The sequence below is a fragment of the Spermophilus citellus genome (assembly GCF_964194105.1).
Source record: "Spermophilus citellus genome assembly, chromosome: 10".
NCBI classification, from domain to species: Eukaryota; Metazoa; Chordata; class Mammalia; order Rodentia; family Sciuridae; genus Spermophilus; species Spermophilus citellus.
Window position 1 is genome coordinate 86,787,972 of NC_138197.1, and position 17,328 is coordinate 86,805,299.

The 17,328-nt window shown below is 38.9% G+C and overlaps 1 protein-coding gene across 1 annotated transcript in view; it reads right to left on the reverse strand.

Annotated features, from left to right (window-relative positions):
* LOC308658283 (uncharacterized protein) overlaps window positions 1-5,947 on the reverse strand; it is a gene marked incomplete at its 5' end in the record, with an annotated part of 347,970 nt that extends 342,023 nt beyond the window's left edge. The window contains 2 exons of the mRNA XM_081310852.1: window positions 4,624-5,418; window positions 5,942-5,947. Coding sequence (XP_081166978.1) covers window positions 4,624-5,418; window positions 5,942-5,947 — 801 coding nt within the window. The remainder of the gene's footprint in view (window positions 1-4,623; window positions 5,419-5,941) is intronic.
* Window positions 5,948-17,328: the final 11,381 nt, after the last annotated feature.

Genomic DNA, 17,328 nt, shown 5'->3' on the forward strand with positions numbered 1-17,328 from the left:
GGGGCACTTGCCCACCAAGTTAGATACCCAGCCCATTATTTCATCTTATTTTATTTTGAGACAGGATCTCTCATTAAGTTGCTAAGGCTGACCTCAAACTTGCAATCGTCCTGCCTCAGCCTCTGGAGTTGCTAGGATTATACGTATGTGCCATTGCACCCAGCTTCTGATGAATCCTTAATAAAAGATTTTGTGGTAGCATTAAAACTCCAAGAGAAACAAAGTAAGATGTTATAATGTTAATTTTTAAAATGCAACAAATTTACTCTTAGAATGTAACTTAGTTTCTTTTTCAAATTATCTCTTGAGAAACTGATTCCCTAATCTTGACTTTGTAACATTAAGCAAATTTATTGATTCTGAGCCTCAGACAAGGAGCTAATAATACCTACATTACAACCCTTACAGGCATGTGGGTACCAAATAATTGTACCAAATAATTCATGCAAAACATTTAGGTGTGTGTGATTTCTTCTCTTTTCCCCATAGCATTTCCCAATCAAAACTCAAATTTCAAATTGGACTTTTTATTAAATAGTTTTTCGGGTAGGATCACCAGATCTTGTAATGTAGAAATTGAAACAAACCAAGGGTATAGTACAGGCACACTTTTTAAGCCCCCTGTGCTTTCTCATAGATATTTTACAAAAAGCTCATTATTTATATTTAACGAGATCCAAAATACAAGCAAAAAACCAGACAAAATAATTCCTACAACAAAAATTCAAAGGGACGTTCTCAAGTTCACTTGTAGACCCCCAAAACTTATGAGAAAAACAAAAAGGCAAGGTGTGGAGAACTTCAAAAATGCACATGTTTTTCCCTGGATATGCTGATGTTATAATTAGATAATATTCATATATTGTAATTATAGATACAATTTAAAAATAAGAAAAATACCAATTAATATTTTTATATTCCCCCGAAACTAGCAAGGAATGTTTGCAGAGATAAATGATAATCTTCCTAACCAGCTTGATTTCATAGCCTAACTACATATTATTAAACCACGATAAACATTTACTAACAGGAGACACACAAATTAGAAGAGAAGTTACAAAGCAAAAGAAAGGCATTGTTAATTACAGATGAACCTATCCTTTTTTACTAAGATTTTATTCAAGAACTATATTCTTATAGCACATCATCAGCTAATATGCAGATGTAAAACAACCAATAAATTGCTTAATTTAATTTGATTGAAAGGGATATTAAATAGAACACTTTTGAGAATCATTTCTCCCAAACCATTTACCTAAAACTATATTTGATAGCCTCTAAATGGATTGGGTTTAGGAGCACAAGCAGAAAATCGGGGGTAGGACAGAAAAATGTGTCCTGAATTTTAATACTATGTCACTCTACATGGGTGAATCTTAACATGTCATTTTGGAAATGACTGTATTTGCTACAATAACCCATATGTTACAGTTTCTAAGGCTTAACCTTGCATGCAATAACAATAGTTCATTCAGAATCATCCAGACAGAGGCCTTCAAAATGAACCCATTTGGAATGGTATGCAGGTATGACATGAAATTATATAGCTCATTTAAACCTCTTTTTGTTTGTAATAATACCAAGAAAGCATGTTCACTCAGCCTCTGAATCAAAACTAGCACTTTAAAGAGAATAATGCTAAGATATAGACTTGTTCATATATGTGGCATTTTAGGAAGCTAACATCTTGTATTAATTTGTGCTATAATTCAAACAGATATATATATATATATATATATATATATATATATATATATATATATATATATAAGGTTATGCTAGAGTAGTCTCCATAATAGATTTTAGAATGTCTAGATGAAAACTGGGGTTGGGAAGAATACATAGAAAGAGCAGTGGTTATATAAGCACAACCAACCTTAGAATTTAATAGTAATATAAATTGGCCTTTCTGCATATTTTATTGATACATTATAATTATACATAATAGTGAGATTCATTGTTATAAATTCATTCACGCACAAAACATAAAAATATAATTTGTTTAGTCTCATTCCTCAGTATCTCTTTTTCTTTTTCTTTTTCTTTTTCTTTTTTTCTTTGGTCAATGGTATCCCCCAACAAAATCTAAAAAGTATTTGTTCCATGTTCATTATTTTCCTGAATGACCTGACAAATTAATCTTCTGTTTCTGTTTTAGAAGAAAATAATTCAACACTGCCTAAATGTCAATATTTTAAGATCCAAGGGGAAAATCCCTACACAATCAGACTTCAAATGCAAATAGAAAATATTGCTCAACACTCTACAATAAAATTCTTCAAAAAGGATCAGACAAGTTCAAACAGTGTCCTCTGACAGATGCATAAAAAGTCATGTGGGCATCTCAGTTTGTTTAAACACACACACACAGAGAAACACAAACACACATACTAGGTGGACAGAAAAATTTTAAAGAAACAAAAACATCTATTTGTGTATTCTCAATAAAACAGAACCTTTTTTTTTTACTTTTATTCTATTTATTATTATGTGGTACCAAGGATCGAACCCAGGTCCTCGAACGTGCTAGGCGAGCGCTCTACCACTGAACCACAACCCCAGCCCCAATAAAACAGAACCTTAAAGAAAAAGAAAAAAAAATCACAGCCCCCACCCCTCCCAATACTAATCGTTTGGAAAAGTATCTTATAATATGAGCAAGAAATAAATAACCTTTAAAGTGAAAAAAGACACCAAGTTAACAAACATTCCATTTCCTCCTACTGGACAAGCAAAGGCAGCCCAATTTGTGACTCAGATTTTTATGTTCTGGAGGAATTTCAGTCTTATCTCCACCAAGCAGATTAGGTGATCATCTTTCAAAGTTACCGTATATTTCTAAAAGACATACAAGCACATTTTGTCACAATCCAAAAATCTACCCACTTCAGCATTCTGATAAAACTTGTTGGCAGCACTGTAATTTGATTTCTTTTTTTATCAAATGGATACATTGAACGTCAAGTGCATTGTGACATTTAGTTGATAGTACAGACATTCCATGCTTGACAGAATGCTTTCATTTAGTGCTTTTACCTGGTTGTAAATTATTGGTACTGCTACTTGCTACTTTTAAGATATGATTTACTAAAGAGAGAAGCAGAAGCATTTCTACAGCAGGGGTGCCTTTTGAGTGGGTAAACATAAGGTCACCTGTCAGAAAGTGTGCTGGAAAATGAATGCACAAATCTAATAAGGAAGTGGTTTAAAAGGGATAAATTCCCTGAGTCATTAAACAGGATGTAAACCAAAGACAGGTTGTGCCACCTAGAGAAAAACTGGAAATTGTACATTTGTTCTTATGTAGTAAGCATTATTTCAAAAGCCCAAAACTATTGGCATGCTCAGTAACCAAGCCAGTGTCCATACCAGCTCATCAAGCTGCCAGGATTAGGTTTCCTTGAAAACTCTGCCTTTACACACCAGATTGGTTCCCCACTTTCCTCACCCACCCACCCATCCCTGCGCACCATTTAACCTCCAGCACCAACTGTTTGCCACAACCCATGCAGAACCTACATCCTGAAAATCCCGTCAATTCTAAAACATTTTCATCAAACTCAGGACAGCCTGAGGTAGAAGGAGCAGGGGACTAAACCTGATGAACCTTGACAGTCAGGGTCCCTCTGGAAGCTAACAGAGACACCACACACACACACCCTAGCCCCACGAGGCCTGTATAGGAAATTCTGGTGCACACAGTACATCATATCCAGGTTACCAAGCTGAACTTCTGGCCAACCTCTGCACGACCCAAACACCATAAAATGACCTCAACAGAACCCAGCGTTCAATGTGCAAAAGGCCCCCAACTTTCCTCTCCACAAGTCACTTAATAGCATCGTGCCCAGTACACTTATCAGGCTAAAGCACAAAAGGTCTGTAAGCCCCCTGGCACAGAGAGCCGCCTTTTATAAAGAAAATAGACAGTAATTACGAAAAGCCCGCAGTCCTGCGGTATTAACTTGACGGCGGGGACTGCGCTGAGGCATAACTCATCTCCCCAGCAGTCGTTCCAGCCCCGGACCCTCAGCGAGGGAACAGTCTTCTCCTACTTCCCCTCCCCCTCCAGAAACCTTTTGTAGCGCCCCCTTCACTCCCCCACATTCTGCCCCCTCCTCCTCCTTCACGAATGCCCAGCAACTTTGCGCTTGGCAACACCATCGTAGCCCCGCCAGAGGCTGGGACACCATGAAGGCGTCCGCAAGAGGAGGAGGAAAGTTTGAAAAGTCACTTAAAGCAGTGCAATATTCCCCCCACCCCATCATCATCCCCAGCACCCACCCCCACAGACAGCCGCTCCGGGCTCCACGTGCAAGCCGGCCCTGGAGAAACAGGAGTTTCCCCCACATCCTTGCCAGAAAATCTTTCCTTAAGTAAAAAGTTCCCTCTGCAGCACCATTCCTTTCCCCCTCTCCCGCCACCCGCCACCCCCCACCCCCCGAAAAACCTCTCAGAGTTAGCAAGAAGCCACCTGGCTTCGCCCGCGGCCCCAGAGGGCGCGGCGCCCCTTCCCGATCGTCCAGGGACCGGTCTGGAGTAGCCGGGGGACAGGAAGGCACTGGGGGCGGCCCCTGACCGGGACTCCCAGCCTAGCCTTCCCGGCCCGGTCGCCTCACTCACCTCTCTCCTGCTCTTCCGCCTGCAAACAGATGGGGATATTCTTCTTCCAGCCCGGCATGGTGTCTGCTCCCTGCGCTCGCGATCGGGCTCGTTCTCTCTCTCGCTCTTTCTCTGGAGCTGGCCGCGCCTCCTCGCTGGCCCTCTTGGGCCGGCCGCTGCGAGAGGGGGCTGTTCAGCGGGGCTGGGGCGCCAAGGCGGCTCCCAGGCACATCGAGGCGGCGCCGCGCGCCCAGCGCTCGCCTCAAACTCGCCGGGGCTAGAGGTGGCGGTGGCGGTGGCGGCTGGGCTGGGCCGCGCCGGGCAGGGTTGGGGGGCTGCAGCAGCGGCTGCCGCGGTGTGGCCGGGAGGCCGGGCCGGGCCGGGCCGGGGTCGGGGGGCCGGTGCAGGCCGTGGGCTGGGGACTGCGGAACCCCCGAGAGGTGGGCGCCGGCAGCAGGAGAGAGCTGGCGCCGCCGCCTCTTTCCCCTCCTCCTCTTCTTCTTCCCCTTCCTCGTCTCTCAGCCGCCTGCAGGTGGGACTCGGAGCCGCCGATGCCGCACAAAGCTCCGCCGGCGGCAGGACTGAGGCTGCGGGCTCCCCGGGCGCCTCTCGGCGGAGCCTCCCCCGGGACGCGCGCGAGGCTGAGCGGGCACGGAGGGGGCGCGCGCGTTCACACCCTCCGCGCCCGGGGCGGCTGGCCTGCGGGGCGCGCCCGGCCCGCCAGGTACGGAGCCTGGCACCCAGCCGCGGGTGCGGAGCCCAAGCCGCCCCACCGCGGCCGCCACTCCCTCCCGACCTCGGCCTCCCTCCCAAACCCTACTGGCAGCTCCACCGGCTTAAGCGACGACCTCGATCAAGTAGGGGGCAGTGTCCTTCCCTCTAGTCCCTCCTCCTCGCCTCTCTACCCCCGCCCTGGCTGTCGCCCCCTCCCCCAAGTTGAGACTTGCAGCTACGGAATCGCTAACTTCACCCTCAACTGAGGGAAATAGCAACTTTCGGGATGGTCAGCGCTTGTCCAGGAACACATTTTCTGGCGAGGTGGGGACGGCGTGAGTGGAGAGCCTCTTTTGTTTAAATGTTGCAAGGAGACCTTGGCTTAGTGAATATTTAATAGCTGTCTTCTAGTATAAAAAGGATTTTTCGATCAGGTTTTATGATTAGTTTCTTCCTCTTGTCACAGGATCATAGAAAATCAGTGGTAAATGAATAAAGGGTGTGGGGAGGAAAGCTTTGAAGTAAACCCTGGAAGATTCTACCCAGACGTGGGGGCTCTTGCTTGTGATTTCAGTAATGCTAGAAGGGGAATACTTGGCAATTGTCTGCCCTGCAGGAGTATCACATCCATCGCCTCAAGGCTGGGGTTGGCTATTTAATACCTGTGTCTTCCCTTCCTATCTGAAAATTTTTGAGCCCCTGAGGCTATAACTACCGGTTTGTGGTTGTTGGGGACCAACCATTGGACAGTTATGACTCTGTCCTGCAGCTTATTTTAGCCTCTGAAGAGAATGCACTTTGCTATTCCAAACTGAGAACAATGGCTCATGCCAGCCTTCTCCCTCTCTTCTCTTGGAAATATAATAAAATTTCCAAAGAAATATAACAACTACAAAAGACTAAGAAATAGAATCTCTTTCCTGTGCCATCCTGTAAGCAGTCTTACTAAGCAAGGATGTTTGCACCTGCTGTGTGCCCCTTGCCTGGGTGGTCATCTGTCATTGCAGAACTGTGCAGCTGCCTAGCTGCCAAAGACAAGTGGCTATGTCTCTTAAGAAGAGACTCAGGTCTAGAAACTGCAAGAGAAGAAAAACTTAAGAGTTCAATGAAGGGCAGAATCATACCATCCCAAGGGGTTATCAGTAGAAATCCTGTCTGAGCTGCTCAAATCTTCTTTCCAGATTCTCTTAGAAGTAAAATCCAGAAAATTAATATGAATGTCATTCCTTTCACCTTTAAAGGGTCCACCTTCCTCCTAACATAAGCAAGAGTCATTGGGTACTTTGCTTGTCATAAACTTGTTTAAAGGCCTAGTCCTACCAACATTATGGGGGAGGGGGGAAGGTATCTGTCATTGATTTCCAAAAAGGATAAGACTATCATATCCAGATCATCAAGTTTTATATAAAGGCAAAGACCTAGGTTTTGGTAACATAAAAATGACCACAACGTTTTTATAACATCTTATATAATATTTTATATGTGTGTGATTGTTCTAACAAGCAAAATTCTAGAAATCCTACACAATAAACATCTGGTTTACTCATAATGTTTACATTGCAATCAGTGGTACAACTGTTTCACCAAGACCAGCAACAGGTTGACAGGGAGTTCTAGTTCATACATGTTAATTTTCTTTTAACTCTGATATACAAAATTTCTACCAGATATTGGACTCTTGCTAAAAGACAAGGATACAAGAATTCATAGTTTGGTAGTGAAAGATCATATTAATATATTCTCTTTTGCATTGGGCTTAGATATTCTTTTATGGACTGTGAACTGAGAGTAGTCAAGAAACACCCACCACTTAGTTGTCTAAACACTCATTCACTAATATCCAATGCCTTATAACATATTTGTATGTACAGCTAAGTCTTCCATGAGACCCTAAAGTCTGTCAGAATGAAGTATGACTTACTCAATTCATTCCCAGGGCCAAAGACAGTAAGCACTCAGTCAATGATGGTTGCTGAAGATGGTGTTTAACCTCATTTGGGCTAACCCTCATACATCATGGCGGGAAAATCAGCCTTTAATGAATCCTTTTTATTCTACTGTTCAGATTACTTGCTAATATCAAACCAAAAACAGCAACAACAAATAGATCATTTAGAACTTAGTCTGATATATTCAGATCTACTATCCAAATTCACCTTATATTCAAAGCATTATATATAAAAATCTATTCTAAGAAAATTATAGCACTATCTGGACCTTTATGAGAAAGATATTGACCAGCCAGTATCTTATGAGATATATTCTTTTTCTTTTTTACCAATCTGAAAATTAATGCCCTTTACAGACTGTACCTGTAACTACAACCTTTACCTCTAGACATCATCTCACTTCTATTATGAATTCTTGGTCCTTACTTGAACATAAATTCTTCCAAGTAATGTGTGCAATATAAATGGCTTTTATAGCTTGGTTTTATAGAATTCAAATTTTGATTTAATTTGTTTTACCCTATCCAGTGTGCACAGTTGTACAGGCCATAGAGCATACTCCTAAGTATGACCTGGCTTGATTTCCTTTTTTATGTACAATTTTCAGAATAAAGGGAAATGAAGTTATGTTCTCTTACTGTTAGTGCCTCCCTCACCTGGTAAGAAAGGAAAAAAAACCTGTAAACTAAAAGCTTTAATTTTATTGTTTGATCATCTTTTTCAAGCTTATGTGCATACACTCAGTCCTTTAAAAAACTGGAAATGTGTGTGGGAAGGAGCTGCTTCCCTTTCATTTCCTTTATAGTCTGACAACTGAGCTTCCAATCTCTGCTCACAGGGTCTTCACTCTAACAGTGTTATGGCTTCTTGGGACTGAATTTTATGGGTTTGAAGAGTCCCCCAGGAGATATAAAATCCCAGCTGTTATTCTGGATTTGCTCCAAGGCCTAAAAACACCATATATATATATATATATATATATATATATATATATATATATATATTATAATCTTGTATTGACTTTATGAAGACACTCCCTGCATACTAAGTAGGCCCCTGAAAGTTTCAATAGTGCTACCAAAAGCCAGCACTTATTTTCTATTGCATGCAGTGAATTTGAAAACACTTTTAACACCTGATATGCACTCCTAGAGGGTACCTATGGATTCTTTTAGATGTTGTTAACTCTCTTTCACCTGAAAAATCCTCTTTGAACATTTGAAGTGGAAGAAGTTTCCTTGGATAGTTTTTCTTCTTGGAGAGGAAAAAAAATAGAGAGAGAACAGAAAACAAACAAAATGAATCCAAGTTGTTTTTATTTAAAATCTTCAGTTGGGAGGATTTAACAGAAGAAAGGATAAACTTGGGAGCAGAAGCGTCAATGTTAATAATTCAAGTAAGGCACACATGAAAACAAAAAGAACATTCATCTGAGAAAACTATCAATGTGTTTTAAAATTATATAGGGCATAGCAGTTGGAATCAAAGCTGCTAATCTTGTGTCCATTTGACTGTGCCACTAGACACCCAGATATATTTGGTCAAACATTATTCTGGATGTGTCTCTGAGAGTGTTTTTGGAATAAATATTAACATTTAAATCAGTGGGCTGAGTAAAGCAGATTCCCCCCCACTAGTTAAAGGCCTATATAGAACAAAAGGCTGATCCACCTCCAAAGGAGAAAGAATTCCTCTGTCTAGCTGCCAAAATGCCCTTCCCTGCTTTAAGATAGGAATTGAAACTTCACCTTTTCCTAGGTCTCAAACCCGTTATCATCAGACTGGAACTACACCACTGATTCTCCTGGGCCTCAGACCTTTAGATTCATAGGGGAACCATGCCATCAGCTCTCCTGGGTCTCCAGCCTACCCATTCACCCTGCAGAACTTGAGGCTTATCAGTCTACAGTCACAGAGCCAATTTCTCAAGTCTCCTCCCATATATATGTCCCAGCTATTGGTTCTGATACATTGGAGAACCCTAATATGGAGACCTTCAACCAAAACTTTTGGTTCTGCCACATACTAACTCTGTGAACCTGGATAAGAAAACTAGCTCTGTGTCCCCCTATGTTTGAAATACCAAACCTATGTGGCAAAGTTGTGGTGAGGATTAAATGAGCTAATATAAGCTAAGTACTTAGCACAGTACCTGATGTGTATTTAATCGTAGTTGGCAAAAAAGATGTTGGTTTAAAAAAAAAAGTGAGGCAGGGTAGAGTCAGGATTTGTGGGCTTCTGTAAATATAAGAACTCCCTATTAGTGAATGCAAATTTTTGTGTGTGTTTATGATCACACATACAGTGAGATAGAGACCAAAGAGTTCATCAAGATCTTAAAGGAATTCCTAATCCAAAAAGAGTGTTAAGATTCCTGATAAACATAAAAAGACATTCCATAACATATAATTAACTTTTAGTTTTGCTAAAGAAAGGAAAGAGCGTTAACACACAAAAAAGCTTTTCCTTCCTAATGAACTTTAGGATTGCCAACACCCCAAACCTCCCCGATTTCTCTTTGCATTCAAACTTTTTACAAAGTCATCTGTACTGCTGACACCCAAGTTTTCAACTCTGATTCACACCTAACTTACTGCAATTTCTCTGAAAAGGCATTATCATCATTCTTGGCCCCTGGGGCGAAAATGGAAGGAACATTTTGACTCAGTCCTAAGTCCCCAGTTGGTTACCAAATTCTTTCAGATTTACTGTTGAAATAATTCTGGAATATCTCTCCTTTTTCCATGACACTGACTTGATTCATGCCCTTATTTTATCTTTCAACTGGACAATTCCTTAGGCTCATTTCTTTAGTCTCTCTTTATCTCAAACTACTCTACTATCAACCTTGTTGTTGTTTCTCCTTAACTGAAACACCAGGCTATCTTTCTGCTGTCTTTAAGTCTTTCCCAAATTCCTCCTACCCATTCCATTTTGTCACAATCATCCCTCCCACCCCACACCATATATGTGCCTGCCTTCCCTCCTTCCTTCCTGAACTGCTCCCCAAGTTCCTGAAATTTCTTCCACTCTGTTACTTCCATCCCCTAAGTATGCCATATATCTCCACCTTTACATCCCTGCTCATAATAGAACTAAAATAAGTGAAGTGTCTGTACCTGAGACACTGTCTTCTAACAAATATGTGCTGGAGCCAGAATTTGAACCCAGGGGTGGTGGGCTCAACATTTTCTTTTTTCCATCCCATATTGAAGAACGCACTTTGATTTCTACCCAATAAACTTATTCTACCTTTTCTGTGGAGCTTGACTTCTCTTATTTCCTCAACCACTCATACTACTCATATTTCCTTATTTTATGGTATTTCTTATAGATGTGTAGATCTAATCTAGTCTACTAAACGCTACCTTCTATGGGGAAGTATGCATTAAACAGACCAAATTCTGAAGTCTCATGGTCTAGATTTGAATCCTATGTTCTCCATCTGCGTGATCTTGATTTCTCCCTGCTTTTCTTTATCTGTACCATGGAGATAATGATAGGACCAATCTCACATCATTGCTGGATGAGTTAGATAATTATGCATTTAGACCTATGGCTAAAACATAGAGAGAATCTGAAATTTTTTACATATTATCATTGGGCCAGGAATGTTCCATAGACTGTTTGGCATTGTCAGAGGCAGTAATGATTGAACCCCACAAATAGTTTGTACTCAATAGGTGCTTGCTAAAAGGGTATATGGTAAAACTAGTTTTCATCTCCTAAATAAATCTGCAGGAAGATTTGGCCCATAAATGATAAAATTTTGATAAAATGATAAAATTTTGTTTATTTTTTAAAATTCTGACAATATTTGTAAAAGAAAATTTTTAGGACAGAATGGAGAGTGATAACTATTATTATGACAATGGTGAACAAGGGCAAAAGTTACTGATTGAAGAGAAGACTAGACATAAATAAGCATTTCATCAGGAAAATTAAATAGGTAGTTCCTACCTTCATGACAAAAAGCTACTAATAATGGATTCAGGTTTAGTCCCTTGAGTATCTAAAAAATTAGAGCACTAAAGTGATTAAGAAAACTTACTTCAGAGGAAAATTAAGGGAGCTGGCTATTATAGATTGCAATGAGAAAGAGCTTTCTTGGGTAGAAATATATAGGATCAGTTAAGAAATAAATAACAAACAGGGAAAGGAATTATTTAACACATTGACAAGTGATAAATAAAAATAAAGATAGAAATAAAAGGAACGTGTAGGTTAGTCAAGAAGCAAGATTTAATTTATATATAATGTCAATAAGTAGTAAAAACTACAGGTTAGAAAACCCTGTGTACCCATATTCTGCTTGTACCCATATTCTATCATTTTGGGTAGCTACCTGGCAATAGAGAGAAACTGCAAATTACATATCATTTTACCTACTTATGCTATTTTTGGAATTCTCTTCTAAGGATTATCAAATATGTGGCTATGAGTTTGTATCCAAAGATGTTTATCACTTATTTATTTATGATGGCCAAAAATAATGGGAAAGGTTCTAAATTCCAGTAATAAGGAATTGTTTACATAAATTATATTGACTGTTGTAAAGCCTCCAACTTAAAAGAGCAAAAAATTTACATGGTATAAAGTTCAGCAAAGAGGCTACATATACTATATTTCGTAGATTCTAGGAAGCACAGTTTTTAATATTTTTACATACATAAAATCAGAAAGTTTCCTGTATTTTCTCTGAAGGTATATCTGTATTAAGACTTGTAGAGGAGGGGCTTCAGCTTGAAGGCAAGTTCCAGAGACAATAGCAAGATACTCTTTCAAGAAATACTGCATTACCAATACCTAAGCAGAAGCAGAAGAGATGGTGTGGAAAACCACAAGCATCAAAGAGTCTGAATCATAAAGTGAGTCACAAGTCCTGAAGTTTGAATGTAAAAGTTTCAGTAATACCTAGGCAATTAATTCCACTTACTTTTTTATTTATGTAAGCTCAAGATATTTGATAAACTGTATGTCTAAAGGACTCCTTTCAACAAGTATAAAATAATAACTCTTAGTAGTTAAGAATTGTGTCATGGTATGGGAACTATTTTAATAGTGTATAAAACAATGGTGGCTATTAACATAGATGACCTACTAGATTAATGAGAAGCAATATGCATATAAAGTATAAATCAAACTTTTTTTTAGATGGTAAGAGATATACCAAACATTTTTTATGGCTACTGAAATCATCTGTGAGTTTTATTCTCCTTTTATAAATTTTTATAATTTTCACTTTTTTATTAAAAAGTGGCATGTGTTGCTTAATGATGGGGATTTATTTTGAAAACTGCATCAATAGTTGATTTTGTTATTGTGCAATCATCATAGAGGACTTACACAAACCTAGATACCATATAGCCTGCTAAACCCCTAGTTATATGGTACACATGCATACATATATACATATTGACCTATTTCTTCTAGGGTTCTAGGGCCGTGATGAATAAAACAACACAAGATTAAATCAAGCATGGGAGAAAAGGATCCAATAAAGAGACTTGGTTAACACAAGATGTATAAGGCCATTGCCGTACAACACAGCATATTGTTTCACAGTAAAATTTATTTTTAAAGTAAAAGAAGTATAAGGAGTCTAAGGGAGAAAGAACACAAGTTTGAGTACAGCCTCTGCTGCTTAACAAGACCTTGCCTCAAAATGAAAAATGAAAAGGGATGAGGATGTAGCTTAGCAGCAGAACACCCCTGGGTTCAGTATCCAGCAGCAAACCACCTCACATACACACACTAAGCACACAGTAAGGGTAGTATAGTAAGGACACAAACCTGTAACACAGTTATTCATTATTATTATGAAGTCCTAAATTATATGTGTTATATTTTTCTACCACTGGCAGCATAGGTCTATTTATACACCAGCATAATTATAAACACAAGAGTAATGCACTGTGGTATAATCTTACAATGGCTACAATGTCATAAAGTGATCGAAGATTTTCAGCTCCATTATTATCTTATAGGAAAGCCATGGTATGCACAGTGTGTTGTTGACTGAAACATTGTTATGCTCAAGATGATAGCACATTTTAAAGGAAAATTTTAGTTTATGTTGTTTTTTTTAATATTTTATTTTTTAGTAATAGTTGGAACAATATCTTTATTTTATTTATTTATTTTTATGTGGTGCTGAGGATCGAACTCAGGGCCTTGCAGGTGCTAGGCGAGCATTCTACCACTGAGCTACAACCCCAGCCCCAGTTTATGTTGTTTTTAAAAACAACAAACCATAAACAATAATGGGAACATATAAAGATTGAAAATTTTTTTTCCAAACTACCACAGTAATTCTGCAGTAAGTAGCCTAAGAACTGAAGTATAGAAGTTTGAAAACATTTCATCCTTGCTTCTGCCAACCTAGCCACTTCAAACGATGTGGTTTTCTAGAAGTTTCCTATTCCTGGGAATAGGAAGAAATGTGTAAGAAATGTGTAAGTAATGCACATCTGGAATGAAACAAATAGATTATATAATAATTGCAGGGAGTCTCAGCAAAACGTATGAATAAAGCATTTGGGGAAGACAAATCTATTTCCCCTTTAACTTATCACTAAGCAACACTCATTTCCACACTAGCTGTGGGGCCCAGACCAGCCAATCTACTGAAATCTCCAGGAACACCAACCTCAGATCAGTTTCTGTCTGATGTACCAAAAGATGTTCTTTTCAATGTCCCTCAGGGATTTGTAAGCTTATTTATTTTTACAACCTGCAAAATTCAGTCTCAGCAATGAACACAAAGTGCCTGACACATATGTATTATGCATGTATGAGCATTTGTTTATATTCTCTTTGACTTTTTAAAATCTGTTCAATGAGCCTTTTTACTCAATACTTATTATATATGATGTTTCATTAAGATCCATGGATAAAGTCGCTCCTAGTTTGTATTTACATTATTTAAGCACTACAAGTGATATTTGCTATTGGTTATGTAAATGGAAAATAACTCACAAGATTTATGATGTGATTTACTTCCTTGCACTTGATGACTGGGTTGCCTCTTGATTTTTATTTATGTCCTGAATGATAATCAGTCCTTCCATTTGCCCACCCACACAGTTGCCTGAGCTTTAGATGTGGCTGGGAGTGAAAGTGGGGGGAGAAATAATTGCATTCAATTCAGAAAGGCAACAGCCAGCCTAGAAACTATGAGGCAGGCCAGCTTCCAAGGAGTATCCACCTGCTCTCTCTAAGTGAAAAAGTGCCAGGGTTTGACTCAGAAGAGACCCGAGTACTGCAGTCAGCACCATGTGAGATTAGAAAAATAGATTACTATTTAACAGGTAGACAATGGAATTAGTCCAAAATCTTAAGAAGCAGTAGACTAGATGAGCACCAAGAAATGTACACATCTATAGCCACTTGGGAATTTAACAGGAAACAAGGCCAAATGGCAAATCAGTCTCTTTCATTTCTAGCTGTGAAAAATAGTGCCTCCTCCTCATGAAGGGATGGAAACAGATCCAGTCTTGTATAAAGAGAAAATTACAAACAAAGAAACTTTGACTAACTTTCCTACATTCACTGTCATTAAGTAAATTTTAGATTATAACTCCAGTGAAAAAACAGAGCAGAATTTAAAAAAAAAATGAAAGCAGAATTTACAAAAACCTGAGCAGATCCTTAATGAAATGCCATGAAGAGGTCTTCTCAGAAGCACAGTGGATTCTCTCTTGCCCCAAACAAACTAGGTTTTATCAAGCAAATAACATCACCAAACTTTCACTTCAACAAAGTATAGTCCATATTCTACTAATGAAACTTAGGTTAGGTATCCTATGCACCTGTAATGTAGTTCTATTTTTAATTCAGTTCACAATCCCAATTAACTTTCTAGTGTTTGGGTCTTAGTCATATTCAGAGCAGCCTGAAATAAATTTTCCTTGGAAGCTGCCTGTAGTCTTTTGAAATTCAGATCACTTTAGCACTCCCTTCTATCACTGCTTTGTCCCCTGCCCCTAGGTATGATATCAAGACACAGAACTTCCCACCTTCTCTCCACTATCCCTAAACTGCACTTGCCCCAAATGTAATCTCTACTTTCTAAGGGACAGATAAGTGAGCTGATCCATGTTAATGCATGCTAAGGTGCTCTTGGTCTTCATTGTGCAAATAAGAGGATGTTACTTTCCTGTACTCTTTTCCCTTCTGGGAATTTTTACTGTGGTCTTTTAACAAATGCCCTACTTCAAAGACGAGGTATTAGCAGTAAGAATTGTAGGTAAGGTATCAGATCTGTGGGGAGAAATAAGATAGCTTTTTAAAGTTGTTCCTCAAATCATATGAAAGAATGGTGTCCCGTGGGCAGTAGCTGATGAATTTGACCACTATATTATGGATAATTTTGCAATAGTTCTGTTCAAAGCTGCTATGGGCTCAGCATTAGGTTAAATCCTAGAAAAAAAAAGTCATGTAATGCAACTTGCATTTTCATGTCTATAATAAAGGTTAAAACATTTGAACTCTATTTAATAGGCATATATTTAAACTTGAAATGGTAAAAGAAAGACTTTGGGCATTAAATTACTATTGTGTAGAGCATAAATGTCTGAAAAATTAATTAAAATAGTCCTTTAATTTTGACAGAGTTGAACAACTGGGAAAATTAATTGATTGTTTCTCACTTGAGCTTTGGAGAAGTCATTAAGGTTTTTATGGTTTATGGAAAATTGAGAATTGAAGTACACTGAAATCAATATGTTATCTGATGTACAGAGAAAATGGCACTTCAGATGAAAGAAAGCATAAACAATTCCTCAGAGCTTTTTCTTTCTTTTCCTTGATTTGACAGGCATATTTACATAGAGCTTCTATATTTACTTGTATTCAAAGTCCTTAGTCAGTCATTTTATTGTGATGCACATTGTGAAGACAGAATAAGGAAGCCTGAGAAAGGAACCACTCAGAATCTATTCTTTCCTGGGAATTTAAAAAACAAAATTGAGACATAATGCAAAAATGCCAGAAATATTCAAATAGATCTACATGCTTCATAACAAACTTTAACAAGAAAGTTGAAATTGGGCTAACATGTCAGGGGCAAAGTTTGTTAACCTGGGCTTATATGCATTATGAAGAAAATCATCATGCCTTATGCAAACAATGAGCAATGAATTGGGCACTGGCTGATCCCAGAGCAATATTAGAAGTCTATTCTGTTAGGTTAAACAAGGCTAAGAACAGAATGGAAAGGAAGGACTGGTAACAGAAAAGACCATCATGTACTTTTGTTTTCATATTCTGAATATGTCCTATTCTGATCATACATATCAATAATCCTGGGAGGATTTGATCTTATGTAGTTTCTGCAAACACTGAGTGGATTGGGATTTAAGAATGCCCACTTTTGGGCTGGGATTGTGGCTCAGCAGTAGAGCACTCCCCTAGCATGGCGGGGACCCGAGTTCGATCCTCAGCACCACATTTAAAAAAAAAGGCATTGTGTTGTGTCCATTTACACCTAAAAAATAAATATTTTTTAAAAAAGAATACCCACTTCTGCACCAGTCTGCTTCTACTGCCTCCGTGCCAGAAAGAAAATTCTATTCTCCTTTTCATACAGTCACAGCTGCTTCCAAACTCTTTCAGCTTTAGATTGAGCCTTTCCTTCCTAAGGTAATTTCCTAGCTAAGATAAGTTTCAATTCATTATCCTCTTAAACAGCTCTACACACCAGTCTGTGGAGCCATGGGATGTTGTGGAAGACCAGAGAAAGTGTGCTGGTAATGAGATATTTGTTAGTGTAAGCCTTAACTCAGAAGCACTGAGTAAATAAAACAACTTGACAGTAAATAAAATAGCTGTGTTGGTCATCTTTCTATCTCTGTGACCAAAAAAAAAAAAAAAAAAAAAAAAAAAAAAAAAACCAGACAAAAACAACATAGAGGAAGAAAACTTGATTTTGAGCTCATGATTTCAGAGGTTTAGTCCATGGTCAGTCAACTCCATTGCTCTGGACCTAAGGTGAAGTAGAACATCATGGTGGACGGGCATGGTGGAGGAAAGCTGTTCAGCTTATCTAATCAGAAAGTAGAGT